Consider the following 27,911-nt stretch of genomic DNA (forward strand, 5'->3'; position numbering starts at 1 on the left):
AAGCAGAAGTTTCCTCTGCGACGTCTCTTAAACATCTGCAGTCAGATGTTTGCTGCGAAACTTCTGTGAAACATCTGAAGTCAGATGTTTTCTAGACTTGTTTCTAACACGTGGAACTTGAGACCACGTCAATGAGACGCGCCTAGCAATCAGCAGGGAGTTGCCGCCGTGGATTAAACATGCTGTAAATCACGGCACATAAATTAGATGGCTCTCCTGCTTGACGTTTCGAAGAGCAGGCGCGCCGGTCCACAGACCGCTCTTTGTATTCGAACACTGAAAGCGCGTTTTCTCCTACGTAGTCCGAATCACGTTCCACATCGAGTGCAGCTAAGCCGCCACTCGTAAGGCTGGATTTAGGTAACATATAATGGCCCTGAAAGCCGACGGTAGTTACGCGAGCGAAAAAATTTGCTTCATGTTGCGAACGCCTCTGTTACCCCTCGGCTAGCTGGCGGCAGCACGCGGATTGACAGGCGCAGCGTACGCTGCCTACGCCGCCTTCCCATATGCCTTCCCGCCGCCTTCGCCGGGCTCGCTCGCGCGCTTGTCACCCGCGCGCTATCGTGTCGGCAGATCTTGGAGGCAATAAACTTTCTTGAGTCACGCCGCAGCTTGCTGCTTGGTGTCGCTCCGCACGGTGGCGATGCAGGCTAGTTTGCCACAGTGGTTTTAACCGTTTCAAGCAGAAATAAATCTTAGTGCAAGCTGCAAGTGCTTAGTTTTACATGAAAGTATTAGATTCAGTTTGGTTTTTTTTGGTTCTTTGATGATTTGTTTATTTTTGCGTTTAGAAATTTATTACTTCATTTGGCGTTGCAGAGGCTAGCGATAGCTACGCGCGCAAAGTGGATGCTGCGTACGTTTCGCTGCGCCCTTTTTCTGCGCTGGTTGGCACTTGACGCCGCTGCAGTTTCCCCTTTTTCTGCGGTATCGTTTACTACCAGTTTTGCACTGAGATGTGAGCCTCGTTTTCCGCAAAAGTAAGTAACCTTCCATTTCTTTTCTGTGGTGAAAGTGTCGGCCTTGCTTTAGCTAAGCCTCTAACGCGCCTGATTGAACGGTCGGCTAGTGTGTCACTCCTTTGGTTTACAAATCACAAAACAGTATCAGCCAGTGCTTTACATACCAAAGTGCTATTTGAGCTTCTGTTAAGTGGAAACAGCTAGGCTATGCGAGTTACTTTCTTTACCAAGGCGGTGACAATATGAACGTGACAAAGCTTCAAACCAACCAGCTTTGTTTAAGCGTACGTTGATAAGGCGCGAATTTTTTCCTAGACAAAGTCTGTGCTCTGTTGCATTCTGGCAGGGTTTTATTCTTGCCAAGGACTCTCATCTGGCCACCTGTGTGCTCCAATTCTCCTTGCTGTGATTGCCGTCAGTGAAACTCCCGTTAAAAAGGCTTTGGTTATCTTCACTAAGGTATTTGTTTGGGCTAGTCGGTACATTGTTAAAACTGAAGGCATAAGGCACGAAGGACCTGTCCTGTCCTTCGTGCGCTGTGCCTTCAGTTTTTGGTTATCTTAACTGCGTCAAGCTTTTATTTCATTACGATTGAGAGCCCCGGCACAAAGGTAGTTTACTCAGTGGTGCTGCTCTGTATGTGTGCCGGCTGTTTGACAGTGCAGTGAAGTACTACGGCGCTTTGCAGGCGTGGCAGCTTTTATTTTTTGGGGAACCATTGCGCCATGCACAGCTGGCGTTGTCCCTGCTTCACTGTGTGCATTTCGTTTTGGGTACAGGCTGTTCAACAATGGTTTTCAGAGGACCTCCTTGCCTGCTCAACTTCTCAAGTTTTGGTAAGCACGTTTTGCAGCTGACACCTTTTCTTTCACTTCATGATTTCTTGTATAGGTCTAGGCTCTTTGCTAATGTTCATTCCACAAGCCCCATTATGTGTTTGTCCTTTAGGACCCCAACTGTTGGCCGGAGGAGCAAGGACCTGGTCTAGTTTCACGCAACTTAATCCCAGCACCTTGTACTTGGTTGTTCAGAAGACTTGGCCTGGAGATTGTTTCAGTTCTGAGGTGGGAATGTGGACAAATGCTTCTTGTGCAGTGGTGTAAGTAATCTCTTGCCCGCTGTTTGAGCTTCATCCATGGGCGTCCGGAGGGGGGGGGCAAGGGGAGGCGGCTGCACCCCCCTGGAAAATCACTCACTCGAACCGTGAGTGATGGCCGCACGCCAGGGCAACACCACCTAGGCCAGGGGCGGTGGTGCGCTCAGCCAAAAGGGTAAAAGCAGCCCCGCTTCGACGCTTGGTCACATCTGCGAAATGCCGCGTCCGGGCGCGCGTCGTTCCGCCGTTTTCAAACCACGCCACCGCCAGCTCTGCTGAAGGACGACCTGTTGCAGACATGCAGCGGCACCGGCGAGCATGTGCTTCGAGCCGTCTTGAGATGGGTGTCTGTTTCTTTGATCTCTAGAGAGATAGCGACACGGAGGCAGACAGTGCACAGGGCACAGGTCGCTACGTTCGTACGCCGGCCACCGATGAATTCTTGAGGGGGGAAGGACAAATCAGCCGTGTCCACCCCCGCTTTGTCGGGCTGCTCAGGGGCAAGCGGGCGACGAGTTGGCGCCGCCGCCGCGCGCTGTCTCCTCCGATCCACGGGAGAGCTCGGTGCGGTAGAAGCGCCGCTTTCAGAACCTTCGGCAAAGGGGATTAGCTGCTTTTGTTCACGGCGACGCAGTCTCCAGAGGCGCCCCCACACCAGCGTTCCTTGCGTCTTCTCCGAAAACCAGCGCCTTTGGTCAACGCAGCCCGATGGCGCCTGCCTGGCTCGCCTGTCACCTCTGGCTGGGCCTCAAATCACAACAGCGCCCATGTACTGTGCGTGTCAGTGCATGGTAAAGAGACCCAGGTGGTCGACATTATCCGAAACTCTGTACTACTCCGTCCCTCATAGCCTGAGTCGTTTTGGGGCTCTGAACCCCAAAAAAGCACAAAAACAAATTTTCCGGCCGAATTAGTTGCGGGTGTCCCTTCCCCTCGGAAGTCGCGCGGCGTTCCTTACACCCCAAAAGTGCGCATTCGTGGATATTGTGGCAAGTAAGCCCTTGCACGTGTGCGCGCCTCTGTGTTTGTGCTTCGGTGTTTTTAGTGGCGGGTTGTCAACGAAGGTGAGAACAACCAAGACAGCGGACGAGAAAACGACGAGCGGCGAGCAGTGTGTGTGCGGTTGCTCGACTGTGCGGATGCGCGAGCAAGATGGAGCGAGGTGTATGAAGCTGCGAGCGTGCATTTATCTTGTAAATAAGTTTTCGTTGTATATATATAGTCATCTTTTGTTTTCAACGTACTCGTTCAACCATTTTTCCAATCAATATATATGATGACTGTGCACTGAGAGCGTGTAATGAAGCACAGAAATGAATTTATCACCCGTGTAACTACGCAATTCGCCCAGAAAAATCCGAGGCGCCTACAGTTGCTGTTCAAGGAAGACTGACTGAGTGACTGTAGTTGCGTGTTTGTGAACATATTGCGCTGTGTGCTGGTCATCAATTCAGGTGAGTCGAGAACCCGTATGCAGTAAGACTGAGCACTTCGAGTATTGATAGTATCTTTTTGCATTTTTATTAATTTTAATTGTTTCTTTGTTGATAAACTCCAATGTATCTCTACAATCCGCGCTTTAATTTGCTGCTTGTAATTTTCTTTCATGTGTGTATTTTACTTATTTTTTATTTATATATAAATAAATAAATTTACTCCGCAAATAGTGCCTTTTCGCTACGAATATACCCCCCCCCCCCCTCCGGCGCCAACAACCAATGGGCCCCCCCCTGCAAAAAATTCTGCGGACGCCCTTGGCTTCATCGTACAGATTAGAAAGGGCTTGTTTGGCAATGCAGTGTTAAGAGCCTTATACACACGCACTTTTATTTGTCTTATCTTTCAGATGTGCCCCTGTGTGGCTGTCAAGGTTAGGTCCAAGATTTAACCCATCTCTTGTGTATACTGAAGTGATGCAGGTATTACCAGGACAGCAGCATCTCTTCTATGGTTTTGTGCGACGGTGCAAGATGTCAACCATCAACCACTTTTGATTCAGCCACTTCTTTCAGGTAAGAGAAAGCCTGTTTGCGAGATGCAGCTTAGGAGGTTCTGTGAGTACAGTGTGCATCACAGTAAGGCAGTGCACTTGCTATTGACTGCTTGGCTTTCAGTGTCCATGCACGCTGTTTGAATTTTGCTTCTCTTAAAGGCCTCCACAGTGGTTGACTTCTTGAGTTTATGGTGAGCCGTAGCACTCTGCTGAAATGCCGCTTGCAATGACATCATATGCTTATATGTTTTTGGTTAGCTTATTTTATTGCCTGTGCTGTCACTCCTTGCCATTTCCTGGTCTTATTTGCTTCCGACTCCTCATTGGCCATTCTACATGCACCTGACTGACTGTGCTTTTGGTTACTCTAATATTTTTCACTTCTGCAGGCTGCTGAACAGAGCTGGATTTGACTTCCCCTTGTATACCGTCTAGTTGGCATCCTCCTTGCAAGAAAAGCGATGTTTGGAACACCTAGCGATCTCTTCATTGCCGTCCACATCACAGCAACTTGCTCATCAACGCATCCGTTGTGAACAAGGCACGGGGCCGAATGAATTTTTGATTTAACAATTGGTTGCTGCTCGACACTTTCCCGCCATCCAAGTGCTTACCGTTGTAATGTCAGCCAAACCAGTGAAGCTACCTCCTCCATGGCTTCTAACATTAATTTCCTGGTCCCTTTCTTTTTTGTGTGGGTGTATGCACTGGATTCAATAAAGAGAAATGCAGTGACTGAAAAGTGTGCTCATTTTTCGGGTCTTTGCAAATCAGCTTTGAGTTCATTTTTGAGTGTATACCAGAATAATGAACTATAACATTTTTAAAGCTTTAGAGGGTTTAAAGGCAGCACTAAAAATCAGTCTTGAAATGCGTAAGATATTACAGGCACCCATTTCGGAAAAAAAAGGAACGGCTAAAAAAATTCTAAAAAAGTTCTACCTCAGAAGTTTTCTAGCCGTATACAAGCGTAGCGTTAGCAGAGCTAATAGAGGGCTAGTAGACGTCGAAGTCTAAAAAACTGCTTAGATGAAACTTCTTTTAGATGTCAAGCTTTTTCTTCCGAGACTTTTTTTAGACGTCTATTAGCGCTTTTCGTGTTTCGTGGGAAACGACGTGTACAATGCGCAACTTTTTGGAAGTTGCGCATTCAACATGTCGTTTGTGTTTCCTCGTTTTCGTCCCGTCTTCTGCACAAGTACGTACCACTTTCAAGCTATGAATAACTAGCCCAGATTAGAGTTTTAATAGGGCTTTAACTGGGGAGGACGATCTCATAGGGGCTCTGAAGGGGCTCCCAATAAAGTTGCTGTATGCCTAGGATGTGTGTGCCGCTTCACAAATATCCTCCAGCAAGAAGGCTGAGTTATCTCCCGCCAAAATTTGAATTTACGCCTCTTCGCGCCTTTCTCCTCTCGTCACTTTTTTCACGCTGACATCCCCCCTCCTATCCCCCACATAGTCTATATATAGGAGGTTTTGCCCTCCGCCGACTACCGACGCGCGCGGGAGGACAGGGGGGATGGGGCGGAGCTTCCCAGCAAAAAAAAAAAAACCATTGGAACCAACTGGATTTCCAACTGGTTCCAAATGGTTCCAATTGGACTAGTTGAGATTCCAATTGGTTCCAATTTATTGGAATGGTGTCCCAATTGGACGGTCCAATTGGACTAGCCAATTGAACCATGGTCCAATTGGACTATGCAATTGTGCCATTTGGGTTTTCAATTGGTGGGCCCAATTGGTCTTACCCATTACATCCAATTGGACCGCCCAACTGCACCCAATTTTTCCAATGAATGTTTGCATTTTTGACAAACAAGGTACAACCAATATGGTTCCTATAATAAGAGCTATCAACAGCCTAACCTACTAAATTGTACTCATCATCTGCACCACCACTGCAGCTGAAATTAAATTAAATAACTGCGCTCAGTGGGTGTGGGCAAGCGTCACTGGCCCCAGCTTGAGAGCCTCACAAATGGGGTATATAAGTTGGAGCAGAAGTATGTTCTCTGGATGTACATATTGAGCTAATATATGCTACTAGTGCCTGAATGTTGCTTGCGTGTGATGTATTTGTGCCTGCTGACTTTGATTTCCATAAAAACATGTTAATCTCAATTCCGTAGAACAATGTTGATTGGCACTAGGCACGACACCTCCCCGCAGTCCTCATAAATGAGTTTTCCTTTTGCATATTATAATATGTTCAGTTGTAGAACTATTTGTCCAAGATCTAGAGCATATCATTCACAAACATTTAGCTACCTTTCTCAATGAACATAACATATTTTGTGAATATTTTCTGGGTGAAATAACTGCCTGGCCTAGCTAATGGGTCCAATTGGCTAGTCCAGTTGGATCCAATTGGTCGGGTGTCCAAGAACACCACTGGAAACAATTAGTTCCAATTGGTTGGTTAGTTGGTTTATGGGGTTTAACGTCCCAAAGCGACTGAGGCTATGAGAGACGCCGTAGTGGAGGGCTCCGGAAATTTCAACCACCTGGGGTTCGTTAACGTGCACTGACATCGCAGAGTACACGAGCCTCGAATTTCTCCTCCAAAGAAATTCAACCGCCGCGGCCGGGATCGAACCCGCGTCTTTCGGGCCAGCAGCCGAGCACCATAACCACTGAGCCACTGCGGCGGCGGTTCCAATTGGGAAATCCAATTGGAACCTTTGGGAATGTACTTGGTTATATTTGGAATGTCCAGTTCCAATTGTTTTTTTTTACTGGGTTGCGGCCGCGGCCACGGGAGCTGCGTGACGTCAGAAAGAGGCGCCACGTCGAACCAATGGCAGCCCTTCGCTGGTGACGTAACAAGCGTGGCATGACGCGTTGCGCACGGATTCGGGCGAAAGCTCGGCACTGTAGGTCGCCGCGAGGCGCGGAAGCGCGAATTTTTAAAATTATATTGTAAATGATCGGTTCGCTTTTGAGGTACAGTATGCGGCATGAACACTCGGTGGCCTGTACTCTGCATAATGCAAGCGTATTATAGCCAACCTCGAAAGCACGTTTCAGGGACCCTTTAATAAAAAAATGAATGATAATCTTACAGCTATCATTACGGAATGCGCAGTAAAAATAGGTGGTAGGATAAGTCGACAGGATGCCGACAACTATTTAAGGAGACGGAAGATTTGATTAAGAAGAGCCAAAGAATGACGTACAGCATCTAACCCTACAGAGAGAACAGAACTGGCAGAGCTATGAGAGTTAACACATAAGCGCAAGGTAGCCGACATAAGGAAGTTTAATATGGCGAATCGAGCATGTTCGAAAGAACAGAGGTAGCCTAAAAGCAGTGAAGAGGAAACTCAGCATATGTAAAAACCAGATGTGTGCATTAAGAGACAAAGAGGGCAATGCCATTAGCAATATGGATAAGGTAGTTAAAGTAGCCGAAGAGTTCCACAGAAATCTATAAAGCAGCGAATTCAATCGGAGCGTTAATGAGAGAGACAGTAGGTGCAGCAACGGGACATCCCACCATTCAAGAAAGAGGAACTAGGGAAGGCCCTAGGTCCCAGGAAAAATCAAAAGGGGAAAGCAGCTTGTGGGGATGAGGAAAGAGCAGATCTTTTCAAGTATGGAGGGGAGATTGTGCTACAAAAACTAGCCACCTCGTATACGAAATGGCGTATGACCTTGGGAGCACCAGAAGCGAAAGCTAACATTATCAGAATTCGTAAGAAAGTAGATGTCAATGACTTAAAATTTACATACCCCTCGGTTCGATCCCGGCCGCGGCGGTTGAATTTCTTTGGAGGAGAAATTCTAGAGGCCCGTGTGCTGTGCGATGTCAGTGCGCGTTAAAGAACCCCAGGCAAGAGGTGTTCCAAGGCCTGGATTGGGAACAGTTGGGCATAGGAGTTAATGGAGAATTTACAATTCGCTGAAGACACTGCCTTGCTAAGTCACTCAGGACATGAACTGCAAAGTATGATCAGTGAGTTAGACAAGCAGAGGAGGACGGTGGGCCTAAAAATTAACACGAAGAAAACCAAAGTAATGTTCGAGTTCTCGCAAGGGAACAGCATGCAGTTCACAATTGGGAGCGAGGTGCTGTAAGTGGTAATGGAATACAGCTACTTAGCCTAGGGCAGGTAGTGACCGCTGATCCAGATCATGAAAGGGAGGTAACTATAGAAGAAAAATTTTCCGGGAACTGCACTATAAGTCTGTTTACCTTTAGGATTGTCGCAGTGGACCAACTTCCGCCGACTCATTTTGCGGACACTTCCAGCGTCAATGTAGCAATCTAATGCTCTTGCATTAATAAGAATTGGATGGAGTGCATATCCCTTCACAATGGCGAATTTTTTGTGTTCGAGCACGAAAACTTGTGGTGATTTTTTCCAGTTCAGAAGCACTTAGTAAAAATTATGAAGACAGCAAGTACAATGGTTTCCAAGGGAGAAGCATACCCAGTATACTAGACACTGGGATTTATTTGTTGCATTAGGATTAGCACATTTTCATCTGCACTGCATGGAAGAATTCTCGCCGCTTTCTTCGCTATGAAGCGTAGACTCTGGCTGGAATTTTTCCGCTTCATCGCCCAAGTTCGAATCGACATCAAGGCCTGATCGTCTCCAAACAAAAGTTCCTGTATTTCCTCATTATAGTGAGCATCTTTTCTCCTAATAAACAACCAAATGGTGCTTGAAGTCATGCTACTCGCACTATAAATACACATCAGGATGTGTTGACGACGACATTGGAAGTTATATAATTTTGGCGCCAAAAAATATATAAACTTAAACATAACCTGCTTGCTCGAGGATTTGAACAATAGTGACCAGTATACTGGACATAAAAACATTGCGAAAAAAACTACTCATAACTAAGGCTAACTTTTAACCATATTATTTCAAATTGAGTTTTATTAACTTGCATAAATTTATTTATTTGAATTGCGTGAAAACTTTGAAAGAAATTATTTACTTGAGCACATTGCACATGGCAGGAAAGCTCAGGTGAGACCCGATCGCTATCCGAGCTCCCGCCAGAAAGTGTACCGGAAGTCATGCACTTGCGCAAGGATTACTGGGAGTCTTTGGACGACGGCGTAGTAACGTTGGGCGCAGCGGCGTCGTCTGCTGCACTGCCCGCTGCGCATGCGCACTAAGACTGCGGCCAAGGGAGGGGGGGGGGGTAGCAGGAGTGAACCGGCGTTAAAAAATGTAGCGCCTGTCCTTTCCGTCCTCCATGTTATATCCATGTTTCAATGTGAAAGACGGACGCTATTACTGTGCTGCCCTCCTAAAAAGACGCGTTTGAAAGAGGAGCTATTATGGTCGAGATATTTCTTTTCTCTTCCGGAAGCCGTAGAAAAGGTTTCGGTTTTGATTTATCGCTTTTTCAATTACTTTTTTCTTATGTCCAGTGTGTACTGGTCGCTGGGTCGATAAGGGATACGGAAGGTTCCATCAGAGCATGAGTGGCAGTTTACCACTATCCCTTAAGAGAAAAGTATACAACAACTTTATCTTACCAGTACTCACCTATGGGGCAGAAACGTGGAGGCTAACAAAGAGGGTTCAGCTTAAGGACAACGCAGCGAACTATGGAAAGAAAAAATGATCGGTGTAACATTAATTAGAGACCAGAAGCGGACGGAGTGGGTGAGGGAACAAACGCGAGTTAATGAGATCCTAGTCGAAATCAAGAATGGGCAGTGAATTCAGGTGAGTAGATGAGATTAAGAAGTTCACAGGGGTGTACGGTGGCTGCAGGTAGAAAAGGACAGGGTTAATTGGAGAGGCATGGAAGAGGCTTTTGCCCTGCAGTGGGCATAGTCAGGCTGGTGGTGATGGTGGTTTGTAGTCCGATAAGCAAATATCCAACTCAAGGTTGCATGTCAGTGTTAGGGCGCCGCACCCCCCCCCCCCCCCCCCATCCTTCCTCCTTTTTCTATCTTGATATAAGCACTTTGCGGTCTGTTAGCATGGGCAGTTGACCAGCGGGACGCATGGTCCGACGGCTCCATGACGGCCTTGTCAATCTACTTCCAAGACGCAACATGTTCCGTAAAAGCTAGCCAAGCTTTCAGTTACTAAGGGCCACGACACCATCTCTCCAGCTTTTTTTTTATTACTAATTCTGCTTGAAAGCAAGCGTGCTAATGACTTTGAGTAGCGGTTCTGAATGGGCTAGTAGATAGTGAGACTAGACCAAATAGTGCTAGCTATTAAGCAATTTCAAATATTTACGACAATGAAGTCAGCCCCATCTGCTGTTGAGAACTCTGCCAAGACTGGATGAGAACAGTCCTAGTTCACTTTGATGCAAGATTCTGTTAGTTGCTCAAATGATATGGCAAATTTATTACCAAACAGAAGCCTTAGCAAGCCCTTAAAGGAAACACCACATTTTTGGAAGCATTTTTTTGCATCGGTGTGATCTGCTACACAGTGGTTTACATGAGTTAAGACAAGGAATTCACCTACAACAGTTGAATAATTTATAATGAGATTTTTTTCTCATATTGTTTCATTTTGAACAGCCAAACATGGGCTGCAACATACCAAGATGCGTTCAGCTCATGCGAGGCATGAAAAAAACTGCGATAAAAGCCATTTTGTTCATTTTTTGTCATTGCAACTCTTGAACAGGCTTGCCTAAGAGCCGATGAATTAAGGGGGGAAAAATGACCCAAAAAACAATTTAAAAAAACTGACATTTGTGGAATCTACAGCTATTATGTTCCAACTGTAGCAAACTTTTCCTTCAAGAAATCAACATTTTGACCATAATATTAAATTCAGATCATCGTGTGGGCTTAATTTATGCATGAGCAGACAATTTAATGGCATGAAAATTTTGGACATCTGGCTGTCTTAGTATGTCGATATCTGAACATCTAGGATAGACAGAGATGTCACACTGTTTGCTAAGGGAAGCTGAAGGCACAGTGCGTGCAATAATCAAAGCAGATTTGTTCAATCGCACTTAAAAAATTTATAATTTTCGCAAAGTTTATAGATCCATTACATTCACACCTTGAACACTGATATTCCAAGTGCTGCAAAATTAACTAATGAAAATAAAATGGTTTTGATTATATTGCACTCTTTGCTCACCATACTAAGTAGCCATGGATTAAAAATTATTTTTTATTAAGCAGTTCTTTTTGCACCGAGTTACTAATGAATGACTAATTAAAATTTATTATCTTGGGAACTGACTAATTTGAGAAAGGCAAGTTCATTGTTGAAATCAGTATAAAAACTGAGCAAGGTGGTAGAGTTTTATTAGGATTGAAGTAAAAATAAGGAAAATTGGTCTAAGACCAGTGTCTGCCCTTAAAAATAAAGCGGAAACCATACTGGAGTTCTTGTATGCCTCGTGTTGCCTAAATGCGTCTTGTATAGCAAAGCCACAGTTGGCTACTTAAACAAAAAGAGTACGAGAGAAAAAAAAATTCAAACACAAGTTATTTACCACTTGTTGGCACAATCCACGTGCCTTTCCATGTTTTCTGATGTGCTGTGCACCATTCTAAAGAGAGAAAACAACTAAACCTAAAGCATGGAGTCACCAGATCATTTTAGTGGTCAGCAATTTTTTTTATTCATGAAAGCATGTTCACTGTCCATAACACTTCAGATAAAACACCAGGTCCCTTTCTATGCAGGAAAAAATGCCACTAGAGATGTCTTGTTTAAATGCAGAACAGAAATAACATTTTCATTTCATTTAAAAGAATATAGACATCAATGTTTTGCATGCACGTTTTCTTTTTTCAAATGATGCTACAGACATTAATAAATATAGATCTCCCCATGGTTCTCGTCTACAAACCCTAAATAATTTATAATTTCATTTTCTCTTCATGCTGTTTTGGTTTAATCAGTCGAATGATAGCTCTGACGTGTAGTTAGTATGTAGGTCACATAAGGCATGGAAAAAAAATGGTCATAGAACTATAGCTGATGCGTTGATTCTTGGCATTCCAGCTATTACCTGAGCTCTTTCGTGCCTCATGTGATCTAAACGTCAACTACACGTTAGTCATCGTTCAGTTCATGAAACCAAAACAGCATGAGAGAAGAAATCAGACTAATTTATTTATCGGTTGTAGGCGAATAACGTGGCAATTTATGCATTCTAATGTGTAACACATCATTTGAAAGAAGAAAAACAACTAAAATTAGGTGCCTGTAGTCCTTTAAAACAAACAAACAAAAAAAGCCCGCAACTATGTGCACTGAGCTGCCAACTGAGCACTGTCTACAGTGTGTTGCGCATTTATCTGTCCAAGTTGTAAAAAATTCTCCTGTGCAAACTATTGCTTATTTTGGCTCATTCCATTGGTAGAGCGACTGCCCCGGTGAAGCGGTGGTCCCGGGTTCGAACCCCGGACCAGGATGAATTTTTCTTTAACTGTGATGTTTTTGAGAAAGTTGTATAGCTTTCCTCTGTAGCCGTATGGCTGCGCTTGGGTGGATGTCAATGAGTAATTATTCCCTTATTACAAACCTCTCCATATTAGGGGGTTTCCCCTAAACATTTGACCACCAACCACAAGGTAGCCTACGATAGTCTGCGTTTTTCGATAAATAATTTAACACGGAACTTACTTGGATTGTCCGGAATTTTCGTAGAGGCAAGAAGAACAGGCAATTTGAAAAGCTGTGTCATCTGGGGAACTGGACACCCTACCAGAGTTACGAGCAGGGGCACTGGTTGCTTCACATTCCGCCAGATGGCATAACCTTTCAAATCTGCATTCGCTTGCCTCAATGAAAATTATAAGCGCAGCCGATGGCAGTTTTTCAGTGATTCTGGACAATCCAGGCAAGTTATGATGTTCAAATATTCCTCGAAAAACGCAGACTATCACAAGCTACCTTGTGGTCACCGATTGAGCCCAAATATGTCATTAACTTGCGCAGGTCGATTTTATGCAAACCAGACAGCTAAATACAGAAGACTCGTTATAACAGGCAACAAGAAAAAGGTATATAGCCTCAATGCGATTGTGAAATGGCTCCTCATGGTTTATGATCATTTTTGATCTTGAAGAGAACTAGAAAACATCTACACATCTACACAGCTCCTCTGGAAACAGCAACTTTAGTGAAGAACTAACCACAGTCAAAAAAGAGCTTACAATTCTGCACCTGAGGTGCCTCACATGCAATGGTCCAAAGAGAGTGGCTGCAGAAATTCTTTCACAGTACATGGCTTGGAAAGCAGCTGAATCAAATATGGATACTTAAGCTCATGGCATCTACCTTCTAATATCACAGTCAGCCCAGAGATTAAACGGCATGCAAATTGAAAACAAGACGCTATAGTAAGCACCTGGATAGCATTGCTTGCATTGCAAAGCTCTGTGCTTAAATGCTCACCAAAACAGCACTTAAAAAAAAACATACAAAACATAAAATGTTGTACTGCACAGGAAAGCATCACAATATCTGGACAGCTGCTGCATATATTGCACAATGTAAAAAGAATTTACAAAACATACGAAATGCAAACACAACAAAAAGGTATAAAAATTTTAAATGAAACAGTCACTTCTGACGTGCCTAAACTGTGCGTAAATGCAAAAGTGTAAAAATTGGAATAGTTAGGATAGTCTGTAGAAAGTTTCCCAGCATAGCATTTAGACTCGCCCCCAGCAAACACCATTCATATGCAACCATTCAAGCAAACAACTCAGTTAAAAATAAGAAGCTTTAACAACACTTTTTTCTGCAGAGTTGAACAAAATACATTCAACTCTCCAGCTGAAGAACCTTAGTGTGGGCTAAAGTGCCCCAAGAAAGCTATTATTGTTCACAAACAACAGGATCCGTCCGATACCCCTGTTCTCACAAATCCAGTTATTAAAATGCCCGTCAGCTAGCCAGTAAAAAGCTCTAGTAAACAGACATGCACTGCAGAGAAACGGGAAACTCCCCACACATGTACAGGCAATGGTGGTCCATATAAAATGGGCTTTTGGCACCTCTCGGGCACTGCAATGCTCTAAAGCTTGCATGTTGGGGGGGGGGGGGGGGGGGATGAAATGATAAGGAAGTCATAACTGCCGAAAGAGTTCTGAGCATAAAGCACACTTCAGGCAAAACAGCCTTAAATGTAAGGCATTTAGTTGAGAAGGACGGCAGACCGGGCGAGTTGGTGCTCCATGACAAGAACTCTTTTCAACAGCACTAGACAACAAGACGAATGAGACAAACACGGCACCATGTCTGTCAATTCCTATGTCTGGTCTTGTTATGTAGTGCTGTTGAAAATAGTTCTTGTGATTTATTTAGGAGTATCTGATAATGGCAGAGATACCATGTAGGCACAAGTGGTCAAAGATAGCACTGCTCCCTGCAATTTGATTGCAAGCGTCTAGAAAAAGAAAAAAATTGCCGACGATTACGTTACTTCCTAATGCAAAATTTGAGCACAGCTCATCAGCTGTTTCAGCTTTTCGATAGATTGAGGCAAAGAATTCGAGCAAGACATGCATGTACAATTACAGACTTGTTATTTTTCACACATATTCCTTTTTCAGGAAACACTCCGCTGACAGTTCTTGATTGTTATGACTGGTTTATTGGTTTTTTTCATTTTTCATTTCATTTATTTATTGCTCTTTGTTGCTTTATTATGTTTTATTGGGATTTAACGTACCAAGGCGACTCAGGCTATGAGGGACGCCGTAGTGAAGGGCTCCAGAAATTTCGACCGCCTGGGGTTCTTTAACGAGCACCGACATCACACAGTAGATGAGCCTCTGGAATTTCACCTCCATAGAAATGCGGCCACTATGGCCGGGATTGAACCCGCGTCTTCTGGGCCAGCAGCCGAGTACCGTGACCACTGAGTCACCGCGGCAGGCTCTTGATTGTCATGAAGGAAGCTTTGTAGTTGGAGAAATAGGTAGATATATGCTTGACTTGCTGCACCAATGCCTGGTTCTAAGTTGCGCGGTGAAGAGATAGCAGGGATCGACTGAGTAATGCCGCTAACGCTGCTAGCGAGTAAAGTAAGCGTGGCTGCGTTTCGGCTTGGGATGCAAGCACCGTGATTCGCTGATGCTGAGCCAGCGCTTTGGCAACCGGAGAACACTGCACGCTGTCGCTGCCACAGAGGAAGAAGGGGGGGGGGGGGGGGGGGGGGAAGGGCACAGTGGCGAGCACAGTGGTGAGCACAGTGGCGAACGGCGGCGGCTATGCGTTTTGGTTTGGGCGTGCAGTGAAAAATGGCGCCAGGAGCGCGCGAAGCTAGAGCAGTGCGCTGTGGAGCTGGTTACAAGGGACAACGGCGACGCCGCGAAATGCAGGAACGGGCGCCAAAGAGCTGCGCTCTAAAATTTCTCTTACTGTCGACACGTACCGAGGCCCAAACATATTAAAGCACACAAAAACATCAGAAACATTTCAAAAAATAAACCACTGAGCAAGAGGTAATGAGAAGTGAAGCCAAGCACAGCAGATTGTGGAGAGACGAGGGTCAGTCTCGAAGGCCCAGTTCGGTGACCTTTCGTTGGGCGTAGCTCATGACAATCATGCTGGTCCCGTTGGCCACAAAGCTGCGAATGGAGCCGGGAGCCAGGCCACGGTACATGGCTGTGAAGCCACCCTTCTGGTTGTACACAGTCCGCATCCGTTGGAGCAGGGACACATTTCTGGATGGTAGCAAAGGAAAATTGAGATTTTAAAAACTGAACACACGGCTGCCGGCAAAAAAGTGCATCAGGCAGCACTAAAAAGCACAGTCAACCACATAACACAATAAAATGACGTGACGCACTGCAGCATTTTCACTTTCAAGGATGACTTATTCTCCAGATGCTATCCCCGAAACACTTTGTATTACAAATACAACATGTCTACGTGCATTGAAATACTTTGCTGCTGTTTTCAGATTATGATTTAAGGGCTGTTTCTAAGAATGTTCCAGCTTTCTCCCAATATTAAGGTATATGGTGCTCTTCAAACATTATTATTTTCGCACTGGACGCAAAATTTGTGCTTTCCACCAGGATCACTCATGACTGACGCCACACATCCCTCAATGCGTAGATTTGTCCACTTCTAACGTGGACATAAGAGTACGTGATCTAGCTTCACAGAGTGTCACGCAAGATTAATGCCCAGATTATTGTGGACATTCTAGAAGCAGGTGACCTTGTACAAATATATTGTTTTGGTAGCTAACACAATTTTTTTTATTTAGAATATACTGCAGGCCCTTACAAAAGGCCCAAGCAGCAGTATATAACACGAGGACGGAGGTTGGGACCTAAAAAAGGATTTCTTCACCGCTCCACACGTGCTTTAATTTAACCGCGTGGATCCAACCTTTGCGGTTATTTAACTCGCCATTGAGGAGGTGGCGCTGAGGAGAATCCTGGTGGATTCTGCATTGACGGCCGTGGTCAGGGCCTCCTCGACATTGCAGACCCCGCTTTTGAACTGCCCCTTCTGCCCCACTTCTGTTACAGATGTGGCGTTACATCACTTTATGCTCACTTTCCCCGGACTTCAGGAAGCACGCAAACACCTTGGAAATCACAGTTACCACCCCAGACGCTTGAATCTGGAGCCATGGGCCCCACTACCGGGCCTTGTTGGCTTTTATAGCCGACACTGGCCCGCACATGTACCTATAACCCTATCTCATGTCTATCTAACCCTATCTCATAGTGTTCCTCTCCCTCAGCACCTTGCTCTGTGCGCTCTCTCTCACACACACGCACCCACGCACGCGCGTTTGAAAACTATATATATATCCTATATATCTGAACTGTGGGTGTGTTGGCTTATTGAGGTTTAACGTCCCAAAGCGATCCAGGCTATGATGGACGCCGTAGTGAAGGGCTCTGGAAATTTCGGCCACCTGAGGTTCTTTAACCCTTTCAGTGCCAGGTTTTTTTACTCACATCTGCACACCCCCTGCCGGGTTTTTTTGCATGTTAGTTTCCTGGAAATTTTTTGCTAGTAACGGACTAAAATGCTCTGCAGGACATGTAGATATGTTTATTCAGGATAATCTTATAGATATTAGTTGTAATGAATCAAATCTTCCAGCAACAAACTGGCCTGTCGAATTTCCTCCTTTTACGCGGATTTTTCGGTGGCAGGGGGACTTCATCGCTGTCATCACTCGACAAGGCACTTAGGTCGGCTCCTTCCTCGTTCTCATTATCATTCGACTCCGAATTCACAAGCAATTTTGAATTTCTTCGTCCGTCAAAGCGCGGACGGGTGTGGCACATAGCCTCATGGCTGCTGTGCGCAGACCAAAACGAAGTGACTCGGATGTGAAAACATGCGCGCCATCTGTTGTTTAAAATTTATCCTACAAAATCTATGAATTTACGGAGTCTCTCCATAGATGGCGCTACATGTTTGCTTAGTTTTTTTTACACAAGTATTATCGGGAGCGGCAGGGGGCGAGTTAAAAAGCCAAAACGAGTTAACTCGGGATGGGCAGGGGGTGTGCATATGTGGTAGCCCGAGTTATCTCGGGAGTGGCAGATTAAGGGTTAACGTGCACTGACATCGCACAGCACACGGGCCTCTAGAATTTCTCCTTCATCGAAATTCAGCCGCCATGGCCGGGATCGAACCCACGTCTTTCGGGTCAACAGCCGAGCGCCGTAACCACTGAGCCACCGTGGCAGGACTTGTGTGTGTGTGTGTGTGTGTGTGTGTGTGTGTGTGTGTGTGTGTGTGTGTGTGTGTGTGTGTGTGTATAAAGAGAGAGAGTTCACCAGAAGCCTCTGTTGAGCGAACAGCACAAGAGTGCCAGAAGAAATCTGATCAGGCGTTGCCACAAACAATATTGTGACGAAGACGAAGCTGGCAGTGGCGCGGGTCGGAGCGCTCGCGCTAGGCCAGCGTCCATTAAATCATCTCATAGCCATCGTTCACCACGCCTCATTCTTCGGCTGGCCGCCTCGTAACAATATAGTCCAATGGGGCAGCTCTTTTGTTTAGTAATGATGTCAGCTTGAACCGTTCAAGCTTTGAAGTTTCACATTCATGTCACTGCAAAGGCCCTCAGTAGGCTGGCAGTTTCTGGAGGCTGGACAGGACAGGATGATGAGACAAGCAGAAAAAAAGCCTCATAGGTCCCAACTGGTTGGGAAAAGCCAACCACGCAAGAATCCAGCTACAAAGAATTATCCCTTTGAGGCGCTTTGTGCACAATTGTGCTCACAGCAAAGTCGCAGATTTTTGAGCGTGTGTTACACCTAGAAATGATTTTTTCGTTTCTCAGGTATCATTCACATCACAAGTAGGATGGCTTTTTTAAGCCATATAGAGAAAGGAGTAAATAATAATTCCCAAAACAGTGAACTGACTAGCATGTCATGAGCAATTATCAGCACAAAGATTTCGCCACCTGTTATATAATTGGCTTTCTTTATTAAATTTCAAAACGAATGGACACCTTTTGTGATCCTTGTCATGCTTACCAAACAGATGCTGGCATTTCAATGTTACTTCCAAAAACAGTGACACTTTTAGAGAAATTTTACACATCCCTCAAAGAAATTACCTGCAGGTAATTTATACTCAAAAACTAATACACTACCTTGGTTGAGGCCTGAATGTACAATTTAAGGAAATTAAATACTTTTTTGACAGAAACAAAAAGCACTGCCTGAAAGGTCTATCTAATAAGGAAGTAATTACTCATCCGACATCCACCCGAGCGCAGCCATACGGCTACAAAGGAAACCTGTACAGCTTTCTCAGAAACTTTATAGTTAAAAAAAAAATTCGGCCTGGTCCGGGGTTCGAACCCGGGGCTACCGCTTCACCGGAGCCGTCGCTCTACCAACTGAGCTAACCGGGACGGCAAGCTTATGGTAGGGCGAGAGCGAATTGATCAATAACTCGAAGTGGGAACAGTGTTGGTCAAATGTTTTTAGGGGAATCCCCTAAGGTGGAGTAAATTTGCAATAAGGGAGTAATTACTCATCGACATCCACCCGAGCGTAGCCATACGGCTACAAAGGAAAGCTATACAGCTTTCTCAGAAACTTCGCAGTTAAAGAAAAATTCGTCCTGGTCCCGGGTTCGAACCTGGGACCACTGCTTCACCAGAGTAGAGCGACTGCTCCTGTGAAGCGGTGGTCCCAGGTTCGAATCTCAGACCAGGATGAATTTTATTGCGAAAGCAATACTACTTGCACTTTCAAGCCTTTGCTGTGACGCGGCGGTGACCACCATCGACCTTTCGCATGACCTCTGTGTGACGTCACGCCGAAGAGCTGGGCGACCATCTCGTGCCGTCCTTGTGCGACAGCGGTGCACATGAAGATTGGATTGGATTGGAGTGCACTGGATTAGATTACATTAGATTACATTACATTACATTAGATTGGATTGGCTTGTATAACCGATGCATCACCACAAGCACCACCACCAGCTACACTACAAGCTGAACCATGGCGTAGGTACGGATATTGCTTTCGCAATTACCGGGCTTAACCAAGCTAAGCCTCTGCGAATTTTTTCTTTAACTACGGAGTTTCTGAGAAAGCTGTACAGCTTTCCACTGTAGCCGTATGGCTGCACTCGGGTGGATGTCGATGAGTAATTACTCCCTTATTACAAATCTACTCCACCTTGGGGGATTCCCCTAAACATTTGACCAATGAAAGGTCCATCTATACTCACTGGCCGTAGTGTCCCTGCACCTGTGACTTCATGTACTCCAGTGGCCAGACAATCCACCAGGCGGCCGTTGCTGCCAGGCCAGAGATGAGGAACGGCCCCAGCAGGGGGCGCTGGAAGTACTCGTTGAAGTTACGCCGGCCCGAGTCGAGGAAGATGAAGTACGACGTCATCAGCCCCACTGTCCGCATCCACGTCACACCAAAGCCCTGCACGCAGGCACTACTCGTAACAGTTCCCAGGGTCCTCTCAATTCATCATCTTTTTTCCTGGCTCAAAGCATACGGTGCTTCTCTTAACACATGCCTCAAAACAGCAATCAACTTTGTTGCCGTTTGATTGGAAGATTTGTAGAGAGCTTATCGCTGTCACTGTTAAAGCTCGACACCTTTGATGAGAGTGATGTTGTCGGCATCAACAAAGAAAAAAGATTTGTGCACTTACTCGTCAAAGTAAACTCAGTCTGCAAATAAAAAAGAATGCATGGCATCCCAGCACCAAAATAAAGAGGATTATTCTCAGTGACCTCTCAGGTAGAGCACAATTCACAAACAAACTTGTTCACCCACCTGGCATCAACATCACCATTTGAGAAGCAGAATTTTATTGAATGTAGAAAGGAAGCCAATAGCAACTCCTGACTAAGGCCTTCCTCTCTCGTGCTTTCATTCAGGCTGTTCTCATGCAACAGCTGAGAAATGCTTCCCGTGGCTACTTATGCAATTCTGCAATGCTTTGCTTTCAGTCGCCACTGAAGCATGCAGGCTTAAAGGGTCTAAGAGACAAAGCTTTTGGGTATCTATTTTCTTTTGCCTTGAAAAAGGCATAGTAATCAAGAAAATGACTTCAAAACATCACTGTCCAGCAACAATAATTAAGTACAAATGATCTTGTACTGGCAGTTTCTGTCTCGGTCATGGCCAGCGCTGAAACGCACCGTGACGTCACAGCTGACTGGCCAACCTGAACTAACACACTGCTGATGATGTCAAGTCGCCGGCAAGCACTGGCTGTTTCTGAAAACAATCACTAGGTTCTGGGACGACCCAATAATTGGAATTAGTGCACTCTGCCATTACTGAATTCGGGTGAAAATGCCAAGTGGCTCCTTGGACAACATTCAAAGTCATTAAATTATGTTCCACTCAATGCCTGGGACTGAAACTTGCATCTCCTTAGGCCCATGAAACTAAATCATATTGTATGTTTGTGTTCAAAATTTTATATCTGTACCCCTTTAAATCCTAGCCGCTCGAGTGACTGAGTGGCAACTGAATGCTTTGCCTCTGCAAGCGTACACTGGAAAGGCTTAAAGGTGCCTTGCAACTCTTCCTGAAGCGACGCCCACTGCAAAGCAAATGCCTCTCCCATGTCTATCCAATTAACTGTGTCCCTCGCCAGTTGCGGCCATCGTATCCCCGCAAGCTTCTTAATCTCAACCGACCACCTACCTATCTTCCGCCTCTGATATGCTTACCTTCTCTTAGAACCCGATCTGTTACCCTTAAGGACCAGTGATAATCCTGCCTTTGCATTGCATGCCCTGCCCAAGCCCACTTCTTCCTCTTGATTTCCACCAGGATGTCAGTAACCTGCGTTTGTTCCCTCACCCACTCCACCCACTTCCTGTCTCTTAACATTACACCTACCGTTTTTCTTTCCATAGCTCGCTGCATTGTCCTTAACTTAAGCTGAACCCTCTTTGTTAGCCTCCACGTTTCTGCCCCATAGGTGAGTACCGGTAAGACAAAGCTGTTATATATAGCTGGCATCTATTATGATGCCAGCTATGCTTGAAGTGAATTTTTCGTGTCAGACTGATACTGATTCAACAAGAATTATAGGAATCAGTGCAAGGGAATGGGAGTTATTCAATAAATAAATTTCAAAATACAAGCAAACGAAGTGAAGCCCTCAACTCGATTTTCATGGGACTTCCAATTTTACTTTGCTACTGATGTTACTGGGTGCGGCCAATCAAAACAGCCAATACGAGTGCATCACAAAATTTTGCACACTTCATGGTTGCCTGTTTGCTGCAACTAGTTATCGCTGAAGCTGACAGCCTTCTCCTGTGCTTGGCAAGTTTACAACAAGCCGCAAGGTTCTAATGTGCAGGCACGGTTCACGCTAGTGAGAGGTGCAAGCCATAGATGGCGCTAGCTGTCAGCCACATGCCCACCACTTCGCAGCCACACTTGGTGCCTCGTGGAACCGGATTATTCCTGCACTGCGCACATGCAATTTTTTTTTAACGAGTGGCGAGTGGTAGCCTCCACTCAGCCACTTAGCCATTGTCCGAGCGGTTCAATTGTGTGGGTGTGGGCAGGCTGTGATGACGTCACAAAGTCACGTGACCTAGCCAGCCCATCTAAGTTGCTTCTCAGGGGGATTTGTGCCATTACTCACCAATATCACCGACGCCTATCCAGTCCCTCTGCAACCTTGCAGAGCTGGTTGGCAGGAGGGCAGTATAGGTCATGTGACCTTGTTCATTACTGTATATAGCACAGAGAAAACTCAACTGTGACTGTGAGGAATTTGTTACAGATGAAGCAACTGCACAAAAGCTCTGAAGGTTTCATCCCTTATAGGTTTGATAATGCCATGAAAGTTTGAAAACAAAAATTAAATATGGTGAATTCAATACTAGGAGTGAATATTAAGGTAGCATTGTACGTACCCAATGTTGCGACTGAGAGAAGGATGAAAAGGAAAGTGCACGGGCCTGCCGACTGGCTCGAGCCGAGCCACCACCACTGCCATGTGCAGATAGAGGAGAGTTAGAAGATAAGAGGAAAGAGTTAAAGAAGAGACGCGCATCGCAACAACTCGGTCCGCCGAAGCGAAGACGCTGGCTGAAACATCCTATTACATCCTATTACTCGTTGCTGGCTCACAGGTAAGCTTTTCGTAAACCATTTTTCACATTGCTATCCTCTGAAGTTTGCTTCGAATTAATGCTGGTTTAGACTTGACAGATGCCACTTACCGTATAGACCTTGCGGACAGTCCATGTCTGGCCAATCTGCCGGCTTATCTGCAAACACAGCAATTGAAAGTCACTGTCCGCAAATGCCACCAGATGTGCAAAGGGACTTTTTTTCTTCTCAAAATGAGTCAAACCTTGGCATACTCTAGTGGGCACTCAATTATTGCCCGGGCAGTAGATGCGATGACGCCTCCAATTACAACCCTCCTGCAAGTGGAATACGCAGTGTCAGGCATTCCCCTAAACATTTGACCGACCACCAAAACACAGTTGTTTAGTCTAGTCATAGCTGCAATGTTTGTACAGATTCCATGAGACCTTACGTTTGGAGCCCCGCCGTGAGTGGGATCTGGCTTGTGCATACTGTGTTGTCGAGGTATGTATATCTGCAACACAAATGATAACTGATAATTAACAACGAAAACTGCAAAAAGCCACCAATATACAGGGGAGCAGGAGATATAACTGCACTGGGAAATGATCATGCTTTTCTGAGCACACCAGTAGCTTCACACAGCTGCAATGAACATACAGGTAAATGAGCTTTCAGGCATTCAGAATGTTTTCCAAGCCCTAACCTTTCTTTCATGTCTGTTCACTCCACTTAAGAAAAGTTGTATTTGGTCATATTCATGGTTATCTAGTCAGAACTACTGAGAGCGGCCCACATAGAAACCATAATCAGGTGTTCACTTCTAGCAGTACTTGTTGGGTTGTAGCACCGAAACAGACAACACACAGAAAGCTAGACGGGATGCGCCTGTCCCATCTAGCTTTCTGTGTGTTGTCTGTTTCGGCGCTACTACCCTTTTCTGGATTCACTTCTAGCCTTCACCACGGGAAGCCCTTACACAAAATTTTTGCTGGCACATTTCCTTCTTTGTAATGACGCGCTAGACATTAGAATACAGGGATCACCCCGTGATGTCCCTGTATGGCCACTTAATAATTTGCAATTGAATTTCATCTCTGACGCCATTTCAGTTTCAGTTCCAACAACCAACTATGGTTGTGACATCAAAGGTGGGTTTAGGTCACACTCATGAATCCCACAAGAAACTGCAATACAATCACCGACTGGTCAGTGGCAATCAATGACAATCACCAACCAGTCGTTCTAATTCACTGCAAGGCCAAAGCTATCCTGCTCCAGGAGCTGGAATGACAACAAATAATGTATGCCTCATACAATCAAAGCTTAATTTTACATAAAAAGCCATTGTTTGGCAGTTGAAACAAAGCAAAACAGCACAAAAGAAGAAACTAGATTATAAATTATTTAGCAGCCGTAGGCAAATGCCACAAACACAGAGGGTGATCCCTATGTTCTAATGTCTTATGCATCACTACAGAGAAGAAAACAAGCAACTAAAATGAGGCATATACAGTCCATTAAAAATTATTACTGCAGTTCTAGTAGATGACAGCACCGTATACAATTTCTGAGGTCTGCAGTGTCAGAACTTGATGTCTTGGGCTGCTGTGAGCAAGAACAACTGTCTGAAAACCTCACCCCCCCCGCTCCCCCTCCCTTAAAAAAACAAAAAACTTGAGGCCTTAACAACAAGAAAATGCAACAGCATTTAGGTTGCCTGCTATGGTGTCTACAAGAGGTGTCTACAAGAGGTGTCTACAAGAGGTGTCTACAAGAGGTGTCTACAAGAGGTGTCTACAAGAGGTGTCTACAAGAGGTGTCTACAAGAGGTGTCTACAAGAGGTGTCTACAAGAGGTGTCTACAAGAGGTGTCTACAGTGACAGTCTGCAATGAGCATCTGCAATGAGTGTCTAATGTCCTCGCGATTTTCCTTTTGGTGTGACATTAGGGAGTCTGCATTCTCAGGACACCCAGGGGCAGTTGTGGTGTTAGATGTGAATAGAACACAAATGACTGATGAGCACAGAGAAAATTGGGTGGAAATGAAAAGATATGCACCGTGTAGCATTCCAAAGTGACACGTCGGATATGAAGGATGCCATAGTGGAGGGCTCCGGATTAACCTAAGCCACCCAGGGTTCTTTAATGCACGCCGGCATCGCACAGCACCTCCTGTAGCTCGTCTGCATCTAAATGCAGCCGCTGCAGCTGAGACTGAAGCCGAGTCCTCGAGCAAAGCAGCCAAATGCCCTTACCACTGAGCCACCAAGCTGTATTCAGAATTAAAAAACCTCACCTTATACGAAAGAATGAGGAAAGAGGAATTTGGTTATAACCACAAAACGTCAGTATTTCTGGCATGCACGTCACAACTAACAGGCTATTTAGTTCTGTTTAGTCCAAGAACTGCGAGCTATGAGGCGTTAATCCACGAGCTCAGGCACAGTGCTGCAGATAGGAAAGCTCGACCACATGGCTAAGCACTACTAGCAAACGCAGTACCATCTGCTCATGATTATCACCGACTTGGGGCGGTCGCTTTGTTAAGTAACTGCATGTTAAGTAACTTACGCTGCATGTAAGGACATTGAAAACATCCGTAACGAAAGAAGAGACATCTGGGCTAGTTGGTAAGGTGACATAATGAATAAACAGCGCTGAGGACGAGGACGGAGAGCAAACAGGACGAGCGTTGACTCGCAACTAACATTTATTGAGGAAAAGACAGAATATATCCAAGCCAAGCAGCACCAAAACCACAAAATCATCAAAAACCAAAAACCATGTCATGACAACCCCCTACACATGCCCTGTTCAAGAAATCGAACCTCATTATCTGTTAAAGCAATGGAAGGGTCACTGACACATTCTTCCCCTAATCTCATGATACGTTTGGCCTCAATGGTTCCCCAGTTGATCTTTGCCGAATGGGCATCTAAAATAACTGTGTGATGGAAATGGATGGCAGCCATTACACCCCTTATGAAATAAAAACTGGTATGGCGCAAGAAACGGGGACACAGAAGGCACACAAAACACAGGACTGACGCCATCTGGTTTCCCTTATCTGGTTTCGCATTGTAAGGGGTGTAATGGGAGTTCCTAAGCAGTGACGAGTCGGCGGCGACGGCTGCGGCCATCTGCGCTGCGTGTGACGTCACTCGGTTTCGCGCATGCGCAGAACTGGCAAATCTGTGCACCGGCTCACGCGAAGCTCGGCTCCGACCCTCGTAGTGAAGCTTTTCGCTTCAAAATCTGCCCCATGCACAAAACTCGCAGTGACTCCTCTCCCAAGTGTATTCGAGATGTACAGGTGCGGCCAGTATAATACGGAGCACGCGAAAGGCGGCCAAGCTAGCAGAAATTGCATCTAAGCGCCACCTATCAAAGACATTCCTGGCTATCCGCGCGCAGCGAGAGTGCCCGCCGCCGAGCTACCCTCTTTGCTGTAACCCTACCGTTATCGCTGTTCGAAAGATGCTCAGCTGGTTCGGGCAACACCGCCAGGTGCTGCCTTCATCCAGGCGTTCTCACTTCAGCCTCGGTGGCAGCGCTGACTGAAGGGCCGAGATAACATGTAATGCCAAAACGGCCGTCTTGCGCCCGTTTACAGCGCGCGCCGCTCCTCGATGCGAGAAAGGGGGCAACGAAACGCATGGCACTGCCAGCAGAGTATCAGGCGATCATAGAGCAAGGGATTCCGTGCTATATGCTGCGATGTTGATAGGCCAGCGGAAAAAGTGGGTCCGTGCTACCGGCGCCATTTCGCGCCTCCAAATTAAGATAGTTCCTGTCGCCACTGCTAGGCAGCGCGCATAAGCACGTTTCCGCAGAGATGTGGCATAAGGTTAGAATAGTAGGAAACCGTAGGCAAAGTCGATGGAGAATCTTAATGAGGATTGCCAACACAGTAAACAAAAAAAATAATAAATAAAGAAAAGCTGAGCATGGTGGCAATTGCCACCACCCCGTTTCAAAGGGGGCGCTCCTATCCATCCATCCATCCATCCATCCATCCGCTGCTCCGCGACCCTTCCTGTGCTCCGTATTATTCTGACCGCACCTGTACAGCTGCCAAACTAAACAAAAAATACGGGCAATTGCATGAAGGAAATACAGCTGCTGCTGTTCCTCTAAGTCATTAATCATTCCGGGCGCTCACGCTAGGTCAGAGTGCTCACAAGTGGACTTTTCGGTCCTATGTCGGGCGCAGAGATAAAACATGACAGATAAGATTAAAACTCTAAGATTCACGGATGAGTCATGCAGAATTAACCGGTGCTGTACTGTACGAGTAAAAATTTTCTTTCCAGACCACTTACACAGCCTCGAAGACGGCGAATTGAACGGACCGGTAGATCCCAGAACCCAGGAGCGGCGGTACGCAGCCTCTGTGAAAGCAGAACCGAAACTTGAGCAATTTTATAGTTTTTTTTTTCATTTTTAAGGAGCTTTCTCGCAAAACAGTGGCATGACCGCGGACACAGGAAAACCGGTGGCAACTTTACGTAGTAGACGGGGAACCTGGAACTACTGTAATGACGAGGAGCACGTGCACAGCACGGGGTGGATTTGCATATATGCCACCGGTATAACACAGCAATCAAGCACGGCGGGATGCTTCATGCCCGATACGGAAGAGTGTTCCACAGAGAGCTGAGCTAAATGAAATTGTGAAGCTGCACTGACCTGTACAGTCCGATGACTCCGCCCGTCCTGAGAGTTTTTCGGAAGGACTGATACATACTACAGCTTTCGAAGCCGGCCTGCGCTTGCATTTTCGTCTTAATCGTGTCGAACGGATGACCCACACAGACATTGGTGACTCCATAAAGTACGCCAACTGCAACGAAGCAGTTATGGCGTTAATATTCGGCATCTCACAGACGAGCTGTCGCAAGGCGAGAAAAGCACCACACGATAAGCGCTGAAAGTAAGTAAAAGGCCGTTTCGTGATTATGAATTTACGACATAGAGCGCGCGCTGGCATAGTGTTTAAGCTGCAAGTGGGATAAAAGCTGACGTCAGATACCACGCCGCGGAGCGAAAGGAATTCACGGCGAACGTCCAGGCCAGAACAGCTGCGGTATGGGCCGTTTAAACAGAAGCTCTGTGACGTAAACAAAGCGGGAAAAGATGAGCGCCTCGAAAAACTCACCGCCCAGGCCGATAGCCCCTTCCTTGAACCAATGCGTTCGCTCTTCGTTGTGTGTCATCGCGACGTCTACGTACCTACCGAATCTAACCCAACGTCGTGTTACGAGTGGACGCCCGCCGGACCTTGACTGCGCGCGTTACGATAAAAGTGGGTATCGGTTGCCGTAAGCGCTCTCCAC

The 27,911-nt window shown here is 45.8% G+C and overlaps 2 protein-coding genes across 5 annotated transcripts; one reads left to right on the forward strand and one right to left on the reverse strand.

The window, feature by feature from the left end:
- The first annotated feature begins 836 nt into the window (after positions 1–836).
- Positions 837–5,160, forward strand: LOC149367322 (uncharacterized). Of its 4 annotated transcripts, XM_089554974.1 has the most exons (6): positions 837–983; positions 1,312–1,424; positions 1,745–1,801; positions 1,914–2,064; positions 3,908–4,073; positions 4,444–5,160. In XM_089554974.1, exons 3-5 carry the CDS (start codon positions 1,756–1,758, stop codon positions 4,053–4,055), a joined length of 345 nt encoding a protein of 114 aa, XP_089411100.1. In that variant the 5' UTR covers positions 837–983; positions 1,312–1,424; positions 1,745–1,755; the 3' UTR covers positions 4,056–4,073; positions 4,444–5,160. The 4 variants fall into 4 exon arrangements, with proteins under 4 accessions (XP_089411100.1, XP_089411099.1, XP_089411103.1 ...); XM_089554973.1 differs by lacking the exon at positions 1,312–1,424; XM_089554977.1 differs by lacking the exon at positions 1,312–1,424 and having other exon boundaries at positions 1,914–2,029.
- A 6,453-nt stretch (positions 5,161–11,613) lies between these two features.
- On the reverse strand, positions 11,614–27,911 carry LOC149367323 (uncharacterized). Its single transcript, XM_089554982.1, has 8 exons — positions 27,734–27,911; positions 27,265–27,418; positions 26,898–26,966; positions 23,023–23,085; positions 22,834–22,906; positions 22,700–22,747; positions 19,711–19,916; positions 11,614–15,701 (listed from the first exon to the last, which is right to left on the reverse strand). Exons 1-8 carry the CDS (start codon positions 27,789–27,791, stop codon positions 15,527–15,529), a joined length of 846 nt encoding a protein of 281 aa, XP_089411108.1. The 5' UTR covers positions 27,792–27,911; the 3' UTR covers positions 11,614–15,526.

Source organism: Amblyomma mixtum, chromosome 1 (assembly GCF_055824585.1).
Source record: "Amblyomma mixtum isolate Tamu chromosome 1, ASM5582458v1, whole genome shotgun sequence".
NCBI classification, from domain to species: Eukaryota; Metazoa; Arthropoda; class Arachnida; order Ixodida; family Ixodidae; genus Amblyomma; species Amblyomma mixtum.